The sequence below is a fragment of the Echinops telfairi genome, unplaced genomic scaffold (assembly GCF_000313985.2).
Source record: "Echinops telfairi isolate 266 unplaced genomic scaffold, ASM31398v2 ScPeMD7_7475;HRSCAF=8513, whole genome shotgun sequence".
Lineage (NCBI taxonomy): Eukaryota > Metazoa > Chordata > Mammalia > Afrosoricida > Tenrecidae > Echinops > Echinops telfairi.
In genome coordinates this window covers 30,680,573-30,697,355 of record NW_022111379.1, presented here as the reverse complement: position 1 = coordinate 30,697,355, position 16,783 = coordinate 30,680,573, and the positions used below count along the sequence as shown (strand labels likewise).

Here is a 16,783-nt window from a genome sequence, read left to right as displayed (position 1 = left end):
GTTGGGCCCCTGGCCTTTCACAAAATATGCATCAAGCTGAGAGCTTAGGACTGTTCAAAGCTTTAGGGCAGAGCTAAGGGTAGTGAAAGGGAACGTGTGCTGTGTGTGTGCATAGACATGAAGATATGTGAGTGTGTGTGTACATGTGGTAGTGTGCAAGCATTTGAGTGTGAGTGGGTGAACGTGTCTGAATGTGCTCTCAGAGTGTATTTCTGGGAGTGTATCTCCGAGGGAAGGTAACTGTGTGTCTATGTGTCAGTCTGAGTGTGTCTGTGAGGGTGTGTGTCTGTGGATGAGTGTGGGAAAGTGACTGTGATGGTGAGTTTATACGAAGGTCTATGTGTGAGTCTCTGTATGAGTACATGACTGGGAACGTGTGTGAGTGAGTGTAGCTCTGTGTAGGGCTGAGTATGTCTGTGTGTTTCTGTGTGAATGTCTGTTTCTTGTGTCTATGCGTGCATGTGTGGCAGTATGTCTCCATTTGACTATACCTGTGCATATGCATGTATCCATGTTATATATGTATGAGCCCGACTCCCAGAGATCTTCCTCCCTTGGTCTTTGGTCACTGAGAAAAGACCCGGGGTTTAGCATTTAAGCAGGCCTGGCTTCAGTTCATACAGCAGATCCCTCCTTGCGTAATTTCCCTGGCCTTGTTTTTCCTCATTTCTTTGGCATAGAGATAGAAATGTAAATGTCTCTGTGTTAGACAGGGTTCTCTAGAGAGATAAAACCAAATTCCTGATAATATAATATATTTATTTATAAAGATAATTAGATATATAACGAGAAATGAACTATTAAATCATATACAGATAAATATACAATACAAGAAATAAATAGTTAAATTAGAAAGCACTATAAATGGCTTAGTGCAACTCACATCCGTGAGAGAAAGTTGAGAGACTAGCAGTCCTTCAAGTCTCTGTCTGATGCCAGATCTTCCTCTATTTGTAGAGAGAGCTAGGCTATGTCAGCACAGCAGCCAATCACAAGGCAGGTCACCAACCGCCAGTCCCCAGCTCCAGAGAAGTCTTAAAGGGACCTCAACTTACAGCAACACAGTCCACAGGCTAGGTGTCCCACAGGCTCTGTAGCCTTTAAATTGAGGCACAGAACAAGCAAGGCAGCCGCACACTGGTCCGATGATCACAGAGCGAGAGACAAGAAAGGCAAGGCTCACCAAGCCATCCATCTCTCCGCCCCTCAGTCAATCCCACCTGTGTTTATCAGCCAGGCTGGCACAATAAACTATCTCAGTCTCCCTCTCCATGCTGTTGTCTAGATTTTTGTATAGCCCTAGTACTGTTGGTGCTGCTGTTGCACATAGTAGGCTGACTGCAGGCCCCACGCCCCTAGCCTCCTCCACTCTATCCCTTGACAGCTGTTTGCTTCCGCTGACATGCACTTGACCGGACGTACCTTCAACAGCCTCAGAAGCACTAAGATTTAGTTCAGTTGGGCCCCTAATCCTGCGCTGGGTCCGGGGTACTGTACATCACCTCTCTTTATTGTATTGTTACCTCCCTTCTGGAGCGTCACTTTCTTCATCTGTAAAGCGGGGTCATCTCCCCACCTCCCAAAGCTACTTGTGTAGTCAAATGAGGGAGCCCCCAGTGGCAGAGTGCTGTAGGCTGGTGGGCTGCTGTTACAGACCCTGCAAACCTGGTTTTCTACCCAAGCATGGCTTTGTCCTGTTACCCAACCCTTTCTTGTTTTCCGTGGCGTATTGTATGTAGAAAATCTGTAGGGGCTTTCTTTACGATGATTCACCGTCATTGACACATTTGCTGTTTGAGGAGACCTGTGCGTGGCCCCCAGCCCCATCCATTGTTGTGCTTGCTCAGCTCACTAAACCCATTTGGTGTACAATAGAAGGAAACAGTGCCAGGTCCCATACCATCCTCACAGTTGTTATGTTTGAACCCATTGTTGTAGCTACTGTGTTCAAGAGCTCCCTCTTTTATTTTTAAAAAAATTTAAATCATTTTACAGATATCATAACATTCCATAATTCAATCACACCAAGCAGTATTGTACAATTGCTACCACAATCAGTTTTTAAATATTTACTTTCTTATTGAACTCCTTGATATCAGCTCCCGTTTATCTCCTCCCACCCCCCTCCCTACCCTCCAGGAACCCTTGTTATATTTTTCCTATAATAGTTTTTTGGGGGGCCATATCTTACATAAGCCAATATATCCATTCACATGCAATTCTGTTGTTCAATCTCATTTAACTGGACTTATACAGTCATCATTGGTATCAGCTCCCTATCCCCCCCATCCCCTCCTTCCTCTCTTCCAGTACTGTCAGGGAACCATTACTCCTGTTACTGTATCTGAGGGCTGAAGGGCTATCTATCTTGGCTTTCATGTACCAAGTTATCTTAAATATGCAAATGAACATTTGCAAATCTTACATGATTAATGAGGTAAAACAAATAAAAACCATAACAGTACGGGGAGGAAATATTAGAGAACTAGAGGATAGTTATGTGGCTCATCAGGGCTATATCACAACCTGGATTTTCATCCCTTCCATGTGGCCCTTATGAGAGGGACTGTCCAATTATCTTACTGGTGGGTTTTGTTTCCCTCTTTTTCAGCTCTCTACTTTACTGAGCATGATAGCCTCTCTCCTGACAATATATCTGAAGTAAGTGAGACTACGTTTTGGCATCCTCACTCTGAAGGGACCTTCTGGCTGTACTTCTTCCATGACAGATATGTTTGTTCTGCTGGCAGCCCAGGGCACTTGCAATAGTCCTCATAAACACCATAATTCAAAGGCATCAATTCTTCTGTAGTCTTCCACACTGTTTGTCCAGTTTTCACATACATATAAGGAGACTGAAAATACCGGGGTTCAGGTCAGGCGCACCTCGAGCCTCGAAGTGGCATCTTGCCTCTTCAACAGTTTAAAGAGGTTTTGTGCAGCAGATTTTTCCCAATGCAATATGTCATTTGAGTTCTTGACTATGTTTTCACAAACATTGATTATGGATCCAAAAAAATAAATTCTTTGATGACGTCAATCCTTATCATGATGTTGTCCATTGCTCCCGTTGGGAGGGTTTGGATTTTCTTTACATTGAGTTGCAACTGAAGGCTAAGTCCTTGATCTTCATGAGCCAGCGCTTCAAGTCTTCCTCGCTTTCAGCAAACAAGTTGGTGGCATATTATTCTTGCAGGTTGTTAGCCAGCCTTCCTCTGGTGCTGATGCCATGCTCTTCTTCACATAGCCCTGCTTCCCAGATTATTGGCTCAGAATACAGTTGAATAAGTGTGGCGAAAGGATACAGCCCATTAGACTCTTTAATATCACTCTCAGCTACTCTAGTGTTTCTGTGGCCTTTGTTTATTTCAGGAGACATTCGGCCTTGGTTTTCCAAATTATTTCATTTGACCTGGGGGTCATTCTTTAGCTGAACACAGTAGGGTAGAAAGTTGACACAAGCCTCCCAAGGGAGAGAAGTCTTGGGCTGTCTTGAGCAGCTCAGGGTGAGACACAAACATGGTGTCAGGCTGGGACACTTGCCTTCATTCTCCTTGCTGGTCCCTTGAATTCTCCAAGCCTGTTTCCTCACCGGCCAGAGAGTAATAATGAAACTGAAGAAGGCCTCACATATTTATTATTTTTTTTAAAGTCTCTAAAGTGCTTTGCTCACCAGAACCTTATAATGCTGTGTGCACAAGTTGTAGTAGCTGTTCCCAAAATGATGTTCATTTGTCTTCTGCTCTGATTTCTGTGCTTGATTAGTTGCTTGAAGCCCAAGCATGACAGCTGTCCACACATTTAACAAACCAGAATATTCTGACACTGAACGCTTTCATCAGATGGGTTGGATGACTGGGGCAAGGGCAGGGAGTGCTGGGCTGGGACGCCTGGCTTTCTTAATGGCAATAACATGGTTTGGACAGGAAAAACACTCCTCAGGCCTTCTTTCCTCTCATGTCCAAGCCCAGCCAAACCACTGTTGGGTGCAAATCCAATCAGAGGCTCACGGGAGCGACCCAACTAATGTTTATGGAAGGATACCTGCAAGGACTCCTTGAGTATACTGGGTTGGAGGGTTTAGTCCACCCAGAAGCTTCTTGGAAGAAGAGCCTAATGAGCTAATTCCAAAAAAATCAGCCACTGAAAATCCTCTTGAGTACAGTTCTCCCCACATTGGATCCCCAGGAGTTGAAATTGACTCTAAAGAAACCAGTGCGTAGGGCTGGGGACAGCCGTCTGTCATTAGGATGGAGTGCAGGTCCATTGCCCAGGGCTGGTAAGATTTAAGGAAATCCGCAGTGGCCTTATAAGAGAATGAGTAAGTCAGCATTAAAATCAGCAAGTACCTTATCAGAAAGCTTTGTTTTGTTTTTTTTTAAAGCAAGATGCCACAGAGGAAGCTAACAGAATGGAATGGAATGCGTCCTTGTAATTCTCTGAACCTATGTTCATGTTTATTAACAAAGAGCTTAACTTTCTCTTGCCAAGTTTAAATTTTGGTTCAGTGCTTTTCGTCCTCTTCTCTGACTAGTTAATGTAACTTTTCCTGTTTGGTTCTGCAGTTACAATGCAATACATACAGGTTGTGGACATTTTAGAAAGGATAAAAAATGATAACGAAAAGATAAAAATCACCTTTAAAAACTAAGAGAAGTGGTTGAGCAGCAAAACCATAGGGAAATTTCAGGGCCAATGAGAACCTTTTATGTATATATAGGGTTTGCGCTCCACTGGCATGTGTTTTTCAAAGCGTTAGCAAATACACACTTAAGAGTAATACATGTACATTTTATATTAAAGGAAATATTTACAATTACATCACTTGGGTTAATGATATGCATTTTGAAGTGTTGAAGGGGAAGTATACAGACGTGTTCAATTTATTTTAAAGTACATAAAAAATGATTTGAACACGGATAGATAGATGGATATGTGATAAAGGAAATAAAGTTAAATGTTAATGGTAGAATCCAGATGGTGGGTATATGAGTTTTCACTATAAAATTCTTTAAACCTGATACCTGATCCCTTCGATGCCTTGTGATCTCACAGGCTGGTGTGCTTCTTCCATGTGGGCTTTGTTGTTTCTCATCTAGATGGCCACTTGTTTATCTTCAAGCAAGATCCCAGATGCTATATCTTTTGATAGTGGGGCAGATCAGCTTTCTTCACCACATTTGCTTATGCATCCTCAGCTTTGTCCTCAGCGATCGAGTTGGGACAGGCTGGTGTGCTTCTTCCATGTGGGTTTAGTTATTTTTCAACTAGATGGCCGCTTGTTTATCTTCAGGCCTTTAAGACCTCAGATGCTATATCTTTTGATAGCCGGGCACCATCAGCTTTCTTCACCACATTTGCTTGTGCACCCATTGTCTTCAGCCATCATGCCAGGCAGGTGAGCATCTCAGACTCCCGAATTGTTAGAACAAAATATTCTTGTGTTGAGGGAGTACTTGAGAAGAGGCCCACATTGTGAATGAAGGGGAGTGTGGAATGGGGACCCAGGGCCCATCTGTGGGAAATTGGACATCCCCTAGCAGAAGGACCATGGGGAGGAGACAAGCCAGTCGGGGTGTAGTGTAGCAATGATGAAACATACAATTTTCCTCTAGTTCTTGAATGCTTCCTCCCCACCACTATCATGAGCCCAATTCTACCTTACAAATCCGGCTGGACCGGAGGATGTACATTGGTACAGATAGGAACTGGAAACATAGGGAATCCAAGACAGATGAACCCCTCAGGACCAGTGGTGAGAGTGGCGATATTGGGGGGAGAATAGATTACAAGGATCTACATATAACCTCCTCCCTGGGGGACGGACAGTAGAGAAGTGGGTAAAGTGAGATGTCGGATGGTGTAAGATATGACAGAATAATAAAAATTTATAAATTATCAAGGGTTCATGGGGGAGGGGTGAGCAGGGAGGAAGGGGAAAAATGAGGAGCTGATAACAAGGGCTCAAGTAGAAAGCATATGTTTTGAGAATGATGAGGGAAACAAATGTACAAAAGTGCTTGAGAAAATGAATGGATAGATAGATTGTGATGAGTTTTATGAGACCCCTATAAAATGATTTTTTTAAAAATTCTTTAAACCTTATTGCATTTTAAAAGTTTGCATAATCAAGCATTGGGGAAAAGATGACTAAGTTAAAAAAACAACAACCCTATTTTAGTATTCAAACATAACTGCCATTAATTAGCATTTGGTGTATATTATTTCCTTCATTTAAATTTTACTTACATAAACAGTTCTTACTACATATATAGATTTACATTCAGATTTTTCACTCAATATTGTATTGCATTTGTTTTTATCATAAAATCTTTGTGTTTTTTTAAAACATATTTTCTATTCCCATAAAAAGTCATTAGTGTAATTTTTGAATTGCTATCATTTATATAGAGTATAAGAGGTGCCTCAGAAGAAAGACCTGGTGATCTTTTCTGGAAAAGCATCCATTGAAAGCCTTAGGGAGCCTAGTTCTACTCTGACACACATGGGGTCAGCACGGGTCAGAACCAACTCAATGACGTCGTTTTAACATAGTATAACATTTAAACCTCAGTCTAGAGTGACCAGTCTGTAAAAGCAGGATTTATCTGCTAAAGTAAAAGGTCATTGGAAAAAAGGAAGGTCATCCATTATGTGATTTTACCCTTCCCTCTATCCTTATCTCCTCATCCCCCACCTATCCTACCTGCCACCACTTCTCCGTAATGATCAGATCTGCTGTTTTTGGTGTGAAGGCCATTTTTCTTCACTGTTTCCCCCTAATAGTGCTATCAGGAAATATTTGTCTTTGGGGGATTGACACGCTTTCTCAGCATCTTATCTTTCAAATCTGTCCATGCCAGGAGGTGTTGGACAGCTTCATCATCATTCCTTAGGGAGGCATAATATTCTATTGCACAGATGTACCAAAGGTGGTTTATCCCTTGCTCTGCTTTGGGGCACGTTGGTTGCTTCCATCTTCTTTCTGTGGTGAACAGCACTGTGATAAACATGGGTGTGCGTCTATCTGCTCCAGTTTTATCTCTTCAGGGTATAAACTTAGTAAAGAGATTGCTGGATCATTTGGTATCAGCAAGACGGAGTGACCAGTGGCTGCAACAATGGGCTCAAACAAAACAGCGATTGTGAGGATGGGCCAGGAGTGGGCAGTGTTTGGCTCTGTTGTACACAGGGTCACTGTGACTGGAAATTGACTCGATAGTCCCTAACAACAACATCAGCACTGGCTAGTTATGTGAGTTTTGCCATAATCAAGATATCGAGTATTTCCACCATCTTGAAAAATTTCTTCCTGCCTCTTCATACCCCCCACCCCCTTCTCTCCCCTCCCATCTAGACCCTGACAACACTGATCTGTTTTCCAGAATGCCATTAAAATGTCACCATACCATAGGTAGTGTTTTTCAGCCTGGCTTGCCTGGCTCAAGCACAAGACACTTGAGATTCATCCATGCTGTTGCAAGTATTAGCAGTTTATTTCTCTTCATTGCTGATTAGCCAACTGTTACCTTAATGTCACCCTAATATTTGTAAAAATTCATTGTGTATCTCGCCCTGTTTTATTTTTGCATCCCCTATTACTGTTCTTTTTGTGTGTGTGAAAGATTTTATTGAGGGAAAGAACTCCCTGGAGGGAACGGAGAGCAGAGAAAGGGACAGGAGCATCTTCAGCTCCCGGGCGGGTTCCACGACCCAACAGGTTAGGTCAGGGAAGCCACCCCTATTACTGTTCTTAAGGAGCCCCGATGGTACAATAGTTAAGTGCTCATCTGTGGATGGAAAGGTCAGTGAGTGGACGCCACCACTAGCAGATCTGAGGGAGAAACCTCCAAAGACCTGCTTACCTGCTCCCGTAGGAAAACCATGGGAGGCCAATTCCACTCTGTCCTATGGAGTCAAAGTGAACCGAATTTATCTTGAAGGCACTTAACAACAACAACAACAACAACATTATTGTCTTGCTTGTTTCTACTATTTTAAATACTAACACAATGAACATCCTCATAGACTAAATGGAAGTTGTGAATATTTAAAAACAGGATCATTTTTAGTTTCCCCCTGTATTTTAAAATTATTTTCTTTTAGCGCTGCCTTTTCCTCCTTCTAACGAGGTGTTGTAAAATATAGATGACGCAGCATTTGCTGCTCTTTGGAGCTCTGGAGGCACCGTGGGTTAAGCATTGGACTGTTGGCTGCACCGTGCGTGGTTCCAGCCCTTAAATCATCTCTGCACGTAAGATTAAATCGTCTTCCCCCAGAAAGGACACTCCTAGAGGCTCTGTCCCTTAGGGCTATTGACTGGAGGGCAGTGAGTTAATGGGATTTGTTTATTTATATGTTTCATAACAAATGTGACAATTCACCATTGGCATTGATCATCCTTTCTCCCTGTCTTTTTTTTTTTAATATTGTCGTCGTAGAACTGGCCTGAAGTTTCACTGTTGCCAGCAAGGCGTGTCCTTCTAAACCATGGAGACCAGCCAGGAAACGTCTGTCTTCCTGGTTAGGATCTTGGAGGAACTGGACAGTAAGCAGAACACCGTCCCCTACCAGGACCTGTGCAAGTCTCTGTGCGCCCGCTTTGACCTGTCGCAGCTGGCCAAGCTCAGGAGCGTGCTCTTCTACACGGCTTGCCTCGATCCCAATTTTCCAGCCACGTTATTCAAAGACAAGATGAAATGCACCGTGAATAACCAGCAATCCAAGAAAATCATGGTGGCCGCGGACATTGTGACGATATTCAACCTGATCCAAATGAACGGGGGAGCCGCCAAGGAGAAGCTGCCTACGAGCCGCCAGAAAACCCGCAAGAAGGACTCGTCTTTCGAGTCATGCCGTTCGGACGCAGAGATCTGCCCCGCGGCCCAGTGTGAGCCCTTGAACTGTGAGCTGAAGGAGCGGCCCTTCAGCCGGGGCTACCCCACCCGCCAGTCGTCCAAGTGCAGGAAGATGGACTGCAAGGACTGCCCGCAGTTCGTCCCCGCCTCCGAGCCCAACTTCTTGCTGGGGGTCAGCAAAGAGGGGAAGAGCCGTGCCGCCTCCCTGGACAGGCTGCAGGCCCTTGCCCCTTACTCGGTCGCCAGCCCCCAGCCCTGCGAGATGCAGAGGACCTACTTCCCCATGAACATCGAGAACGAGTCCCTGTCAGACCAGGACTCTCTGCCCATCAACCCGGGCCGCAAGGAGACCTTCCTGGCCAACGACGAGCCCTTCGTGGTCCAGTCCTGTGTCCAGAAGAGGAACATTTTTAAAGAGGACTTTCACAGTCTGATGGCCGTATCCCCCAGTTTGGTAGGCCCCGCTGGCAAAGCAGAGAGCGAGCACGGGGAACCCCCGAGTCGCAAGGAATCCCTCAAGCCACCTTTCTTTAATCACAGTTTTGAAATGCCCTACAATAGCCAGTACCTGAACCCCGTGTATTCCCCAGTTCTGGACAAAAGGCGGGTGAAGCATGAGAGCTTAGACGACCTTCAAGCCTCTACTTATTTCGGCCCCACCCCAGTGATGGGGGCCCACGAAGCCCGCCGGTGTCCCGGGAGGCCCAGCAAGCAGAGCCCTTGGCCAGCCAAAAGCTGGAGCCTGAACACTGAAGAGGTTCCTGACTTTGAACGGTCCTTTTTGAATAGAAACCCCTCCGAGGAAAAGCTCCGGTACCCCAATTCCAGTAGCCAGTCCCCCAGTTTCCCAGCCCCAGACAGGCGCCAGTCGTACCTGGCCCCAAAGGAGCAGCCGCAGATGGTCCCAGTTGGCTATGCCGCAAAAGCCAACGGGCTCAAGTCTAAAGAGGTCGCGTCCCCCGTGGACCTGGACAAACACGAACAGGTCAAAAAATTTAAGGACAGAGGCATTGGCTGCACCAGCAGACAGCTCAGCTCGGACACCAGTAGCGTGGGCACCCAGACGGAACAGCATGTGCTGGAGCCCCCCAAATGCAAAGACCCCACCCAGGGCAAGTACATGAAGCATTCGGATGACGACTCAGAGGTCGTCAGCGACGACATCAGCGACATTTTCCGCTTCCTCGACGACATGAGCATCAGCGGCTCCACCGGCGTCATACAGTCCTCTTGCTACAACAGCACCGGGTCCCTGTCGCAGCTTCCTAAATTAGACTGTGACAGCTCGCCCGAGCGTAACCTGTCCAAGGCCGCCAACGGGGCTCCCAACAGCAAGGCAGACAAGGGCAGCCGGCCCGCCGGGCACCATCACTCGGAAGAAGAGCTGAAGAGCAGTGTGTGCAAGCTGGTGCTGAGGATCGGCGAGATCGAACGGAAACTCGAGTCGCTGTCCGGAGTCCGCGAGGAAATCTCCCAGGTCCTGGGCAAGCTGAACAAATTGGATCAGAAAATGCAGCAGCCGGAGGTGAGCGTGCAGATCGATCTGAATTCCTTGACGAGTGAGGCTCCATCCGACGACAGCGCCTCCCCGCGCATCTTCCGGGCGCACAATGGCTCCCACGGACCCAAGCTGGAGAACCACGCCGACTGGTGCTGTTCTGACGCCAGCGGAAGCAACAGCGAAAGCCTGCGCGTCAAGGCCTTAAAAAAAAGCCTCTTCACCAGGCCGTCCTCCAGGTCCCTGACGGAGGAGAACAGTGCCACGGAGTCCAAGATCGCCAGTATCTCCAACTCCCCGCGAGACTGGCGCACCATCACCTACACCAATCGCCTGGGCCTCAACGAGGAGGAGCTGAAAGACAGAGGCCCCGGGGACAACAAAGATTGGCATCGGAAATCGAAAGAGGTAACTCAAATGTTATTAAGTTCATGGAATTGAGGCGCAGGCTTTTAGGCCAGCCCTGGTGTGTTTCAATGCTTTGCACACCGCATTAAAAAGCAAGAGGAGTGTGCCAGGTGTTCATACAGACTTGGTAGGCTTGGCAACTTTGGCTTAAGAAAGACAGCATAAGCATAAGCAAGTGGACTGCCCTGCCAAAGTATCACTCATATCAGCCCATATGCTGTGAAGCTGTGGGTCAGATACTGGCCAGGGCATGTGAGAATCGATTTTCACTGCAGGTGGGTGTGGGTCAGAGGCTGCAGGCACCACCAAGAGTCCCTTTCTCTCCTTTCTGAAATAGCAGGACATGGGCAGATTAAAGAATGACTTAAAGGCCAACTAGCTAATATGTCCCCTACAGGTACATGGCTGCATGTACAGTGTTCCTTTTTAAAAGTATGGGATTTTGGGGGGGGTTTGTTTTAGTATAAGATCAACAAATGATTAGTAGGGATGTTATGTTCTGTAAAATAGACGGTCCTGGAAAAAAGAGGAAGTCTCTCACTTAAGACAGATTGACGTTCTTCCCCACGATCCTTCCGTAAGGGGATGTCCAATTGCCTACAGATGGGCTTTGGGTCTCCACTCCGCACTTCTGCTCATTCACAATGATATGCTTTTTTTTTTCTGATGAAGCCTGAGACCTCATCCCTTCGACACCTCGTGATCACACAGGCTGGTGGGCTTTGTTGCTTCTGAGCTAGATGGCCGCTTGTTTATCTTTAAGTCTTTAAGACCCCAGATGCTATATCTTTTGATAGCCGGGCACAATCTTCTTTCTTCACCACATTTGCTTATGCACCCGCTTTGTCTTCAGTGATTATGTCAGGAAGGTGAGCATCATGGAATGCCAGTTTAATAGAACAAAGTATTCTTGCAGTCAGGGTGCAGTGTAGCAACGATGAAACATACAACTTTCCTCTAGTTCCTAAATGCTTCCTCTTTCACCCTCCCCTCCCCCACTATCATGATCCCAATTCTACCTTACAAATCTGGCTAGACCAGAGGATGTACACTGTTACAGATAGGAACTGTAGACACAGGGAATCCAGGGCAGATGATCCCTTCAGGACCAGTGGTGAGAGTGGCGATACTGGGAGGGTAGAGGGAGGGTGGGGTAGAGAGGGGGAACCGATTACAAGGATCTACATATAACCTCCTCCCTGGGGGATGGACAACAGAAAAGTGGGTGAAGGGAGATGTCAGACAGTGCAAGATATGACAAAACAATAATTTATAAATTATCAAGGGTCTGTGAAGGAGGGGAGAGTGGGGAGGGAGGGGGGGAAATGAGGAGCTGATACCAGGGACTTAAGTAGAGAGCAAATGTTTTAAGAATGATGAGGGCAATGAATGTACAAAAGTTCTTGACACAATTGATGTATGTATGGATTGTGATAAGAGTTATATGAGCCCCTAATAAAATGATTGGGGAAAAAAAGATTGACACAACTGGCTGTCACCATGGTCTCTGTTGTGAGGATGGCCCAGGACCAGCCTGTCATGTTTCATTCTGTTGTACACAGGGTCACGATGAGTTGGAACCGACTTGATGGCACCTAGCAGCGAGTAGAGAAAAGATGATAAATAGTTTTCTCATAGTTCTACTCCCCAAGGCTAGCAACTCTTCATACGGGGACTTCTTTCCCTGTTTAATTTTTTTCCCCGGCATCACCTTTCTGCTGTTACCTGTCAGCTGGTGCAGTTGGCTCGGAGGAGGCTTCTTTCCCCCATCAACTTGAGAGGGAGCGCTGTTGGCATACGTTCAGATTCTGAGTTCCGTGCCCTGCAGTAAAGATGATTTGTTGCCGTGAGACCTGTGACTCCTTATCGTCACTCTAAATGGGTTACAGCCAACCCACTCTGGCCAAGGTGATGAGATTTCAATTTGTTGATGCTCTCAATTCCCTTCCCTGCTTCTAAAGGTCACTGGGCGGCCGACAGGGACTCTTCGGGTCATGGGAGGGGGCAAAGAGGGAAGGTGGTGTGGGCTGCAGAACTCAGTGCCAGAGAGGGAGGAGTTCTTCCAATCATGCGAAGAAGGAAACACTTGAAAAGAAAGCAAACAAAACCAAGCTGAGTTTTAAAGAAGTTTGCACCACCTAAAATGGAGAAAAAGAAGCACCCCCCCCCCCCCCAACCCTTTTTGTGTGATATTAAGAAATTTCCAGGTCAGTGGTTTGAACCCACCAGTCACTCCTCTGGTTAAAGATGAGGCTATCTGCTCCTATAAAGACGTAAAGTCTTGGAAATCCATTGGGACCCTTCTCCTCTGCTCTCTAAGGTTGCTCTGAGTTGTAATCGAATGGATGACTACGGGTATAGGAATATCAAGTTACACTGAGTTGGCCATGCCTTTAGTCTGGAAAATGTTAAGTCAGCAGGAATAGCTACAGCTTGAGAAAGATCTGCTTGAAGTGGCTAGCACACAGTTGCTAATACCTAGGCTAATATATGTCAGTCTGGGCCCTCTCCATTCTGTGGCCTTCAGTGCATTCCTCCCTCCTGGGAGTGGACTCTGCTTTTCCCCCTTCCTGCTGGTTAGAGGTTAAGCAAAGACTCCCCAAAAGCAGATCTTCAGTTACATATCGCGGCTTGACTCTTTACCAGATGGGCCCTGCGGCATGGCTTAGACTCTTTCTAGATTCAATCATAATGATATTGATGGTGTGTAGATTGGATAAAACCATCTCTTCCTGGGACATCTCTGGTGGCGTGTTGAATTGCTAACTGCAAGGTAGGGAGTTCGAAACCACCAGTGGCTCCATCGGAGAAAGACCGGGCTTTCTACTCCCGTAAAGAGTAACAGTCTCAGAAACCACAGGGGCAGTTCTACCCTGTCCTATAAGGTCTACACTGTGAGTCTGTGTAGGCTCAGTGGCAGTGAGTACTATTAAGAAGTCTTTGCAATAATTACTAGCACGTCCTGAGTCAGCACTTAGTTACTAAAGGCCAGGGCTGGTGGTTTGAACCCACACAAAGGCACCTCAGAAAAATCCATTTCAGAAAGGCCTGCAGTTCTCCTCTGAAACACAGGGGGCGTCAGGGTCAGCTCCAGGGCCATTGGTTTGCTTTGGGTGGTTAGTGCTATTATTAGCATTGCCATCTTTTCCTAGAGAAATTCCCGTCACACAGGTACGCTTCCTATCGGTTTTGAAGTTAAGTGTCTTTTGCTACCTGGATGTCTATAAAGCTGATACAAGGCCCAGGTAAATGTACTGTGACATCAGACGACACCCATGCCGCTTTTCGGGACTGTTCTGTACCCCCTCCGCAGGTAGACAGGCAGTACGACATCCCTCCGCAGCACCGGCTGCCCAAGCAGTCCAAAGACAGCGGCTTCCTGGTGGAACAGGTGTTCAGCCCGCATCCCTATCCTGCGTCCCTCAAGGCGCACACGAAGAGCAACCCGCTGTACACCGACATGCGGCTGACGGAAATGGCCGAGGTGAAGCGGGGCCAGCCTTCTTGGACTATCGAGGAGTATGCCCGAAATGCAGGCGACAAGGGGAAGTTGACAGCTCTGGACCTACAGGTGAGCCTTCCTGGGCCCTAGGGAGGGGGAGCCCAGCCACTCCCCAGCAGGTGCCAGAATGGAACACTATCTCCCCCAGCCTTCAACGTCCTGGGCCCCCACCACGGAATTCTGATTTTTTCACTAAGTCATAGAGCAGATTTTTTTTTAAACAAAGAGGTTATTGTTTTGCTTGTTTGACTTAAAAGATTTAGCAATGTTTTCTTTTCTTTCTTTCAACATACGATTTGTTAAAGATGCATTTTAGACTCCGTACCCAGTGCAGATTCTAAAACTTGCTCACAAGACCCGAGGCAAACTGTTTAATGAAATACAGGCTGCTTTCTCCTTCCGTGTGTAGCACGTGGGATAAACATATTTGTGGGAGTGAAGCTATGGATTATGTTTCCATTTGGAGCAGCCCCAGGTAAGAGCCATCCCCGGAAGTTCTGTGAATGCAGGTGTGGTTGGTGAGCATGCGTCCTGTTCACCCACAGGCAGGACTGGGTTCTGGCCACACTTTTGCTTTGGTGGGCCGTTCTACCTGGTTCCACTCCCATCGCCTCTCTGTGGGTCCCCACATCCCTATTGGAGCAAAGCCCACCCTTGGCCCTCTACCTGAGGGCTTTGCCTTCAGCTCCTTGAGGCCATATCCTCTAAGATACCGACTGGCTGGTAAGACCCCAGAATGGCCAGGCCACGTGCATGCAACTGTGTGAGCCACTGGCGAGGTCAGTATGGAGGCCTCCCCTGCCTCGGCTCTGCTCTAAGACCGAGCAGCTGCTGACCACAGGAGTGCTGAATGGTAGGGAGAAGGGAGCCGGGGAAGCGGGCTGCACGAGGTTCCGAGTGCTCAACCTGTAGCTGCCCTGTCACTTCCTGGACTTGCTGCCCCTCGTTTATTAAATGGGCAGGATAATATCCAACTTCCAGAGTCCTAAGAATTGACAGCTCTGTTTTCACAGCCCCAACGTGGCGAAGCCTTCCAAACCCAGTGCACTGCCATCGAGGCCATGCCAACACGGCCCGCACTGCCATCGCAGAGTGAACCCCACAGGGCCGAGTAGAACTGCTCCTGGCGGGGTCCAGGACTCTAACTCTCTACAGGAATAGAAAGCCTCATCTTTTACTGCAGAGTGGCTATTGGTTTTGAATGACTGACCTTCAGATGAACAGCTCAATTCAGAAGCCACTATGCTGCCAGGGCTTCTTTCCAACTCATAGTGATCCTATATAACCTCATCTCTCTCTGGTGGAGTAGCTAGTGCATTTGAACTGACAACCTTGAGGTTAGCAACCCAACGCCTATCCCATAGCACCACCAGGGCTAGGCACTGAGTCATGGGATTTGGGAGCTGGAATCAACTGACTTTATATGGGTGCATTGACTCAGTCCAGGCCTCAGTGATGTGTCAGGTATGAATTGCTAACATCCTATCCGTTTGACGAACGAAGAGATGGAGGTAGATCAGCAATTCACCCTAGCTCAGTCAGACGAGTATACATTTATATTGAATAGTCCAGCCGGAAGCCTTAAGCTCTTTCTCTTCTGTTACCTCTATGTTCTCACTCACTCTCTCCCCTCAACACCCCTTAGTGGTGGAGCTCATTGGAGCACCATGTGAAATAAAAAAGATTGCAATGGTGCTTGTCTAGAGGGGGTCCGGAGGACAGCAACTGTGGGAAGAGGGAGCTCTGAAATGAAGTTTCCTGAACATGAGGAGCAGCTGGGACATCCCAAGGCCCCTGCTAGTACCTTTCACATCATGCCTGTCATACCCTTGTGTGTGCCGCATGCCGTCTGTCTCTTCGGGCCACTTCCTCTCCTGTCATTGACCTGCTAGCAAGTAGGTGAGATAGAGGCTTGATTCTCTCCCAGGTGGTCCCCTGTGAGTCTGACACAGGTGCCAGGCTGCCCTCTCTGCCTATCCCAGTCCCTGAAGTAGCAAGCCGGTAGGAAAGAATCAATACTTCACCAGGATGCTGGGATGAGTTTGAAAGGTTTAGATGAATTGAAGGAGCCAAAAATTGAGATCCATTTTTGTAAAGTTAGTCCCGAAGTGGACAAGGGAGCTGGGAAATATCGCCTATGCAGATACACGAGGTTTTTAATGTGCCAATGCACAGAAAAAAAATTCTACTTAAAAATGGACTCAAAGAGCTTTAGGTGACATCACTTAAAAATGCACACGCACGCAAAGTGTAACCAGTTGCACAAAATATGAGAAAATGGAGCATTCTTTTGCCGGGGGTGGGGGGACGGAGTGTTTGCAGCAAAGCTAACCGAGCACCTTGCTAGGCTTGATGGCGGCAGAAGGCCACTGCCTTATTGATTTTTCTCTCTTTGCTAGCAGCTCAGGGACTGTCTTGGTCCTGATTTGGCACCTGGGAAAACTCCTTGGGGTCCCTTGGGCTCCAGATATAAGCCTGCCAACAGCGGTGCCCACGTGAGGATGTCAGCAAAGGTGT

At 47.0% G+C, this 16,783-nt stretch overlaps 1 protein-coding gene across 1 annotated transcript in view; it reads left to right on the top strand.

Annotated features, from left to right (window-relative positions):
* Positions 1–8,490: 8,490 nt before the first annotated feature.
* Positions 8,491–16,783, top strand: part of MINAR1 (membrane integral NOTCH2 associated receptor 1) — an 11,886-nt gene continuing 3,593 nt past the window's right edge. Inside the window, exons 1-2 of the mRNA XM_004699724.2 lie at positions 8,491–10,764; positions 14,078–14,335. Coding sequence (XP_004699781.1) covers positions 8,491–10,764; positions 14,078–14,335 — 2,532 coding nt within the window. The remainder of the gene's footprint in view (positions 10,765–14,077; positions 14,336–16,783) is intronic.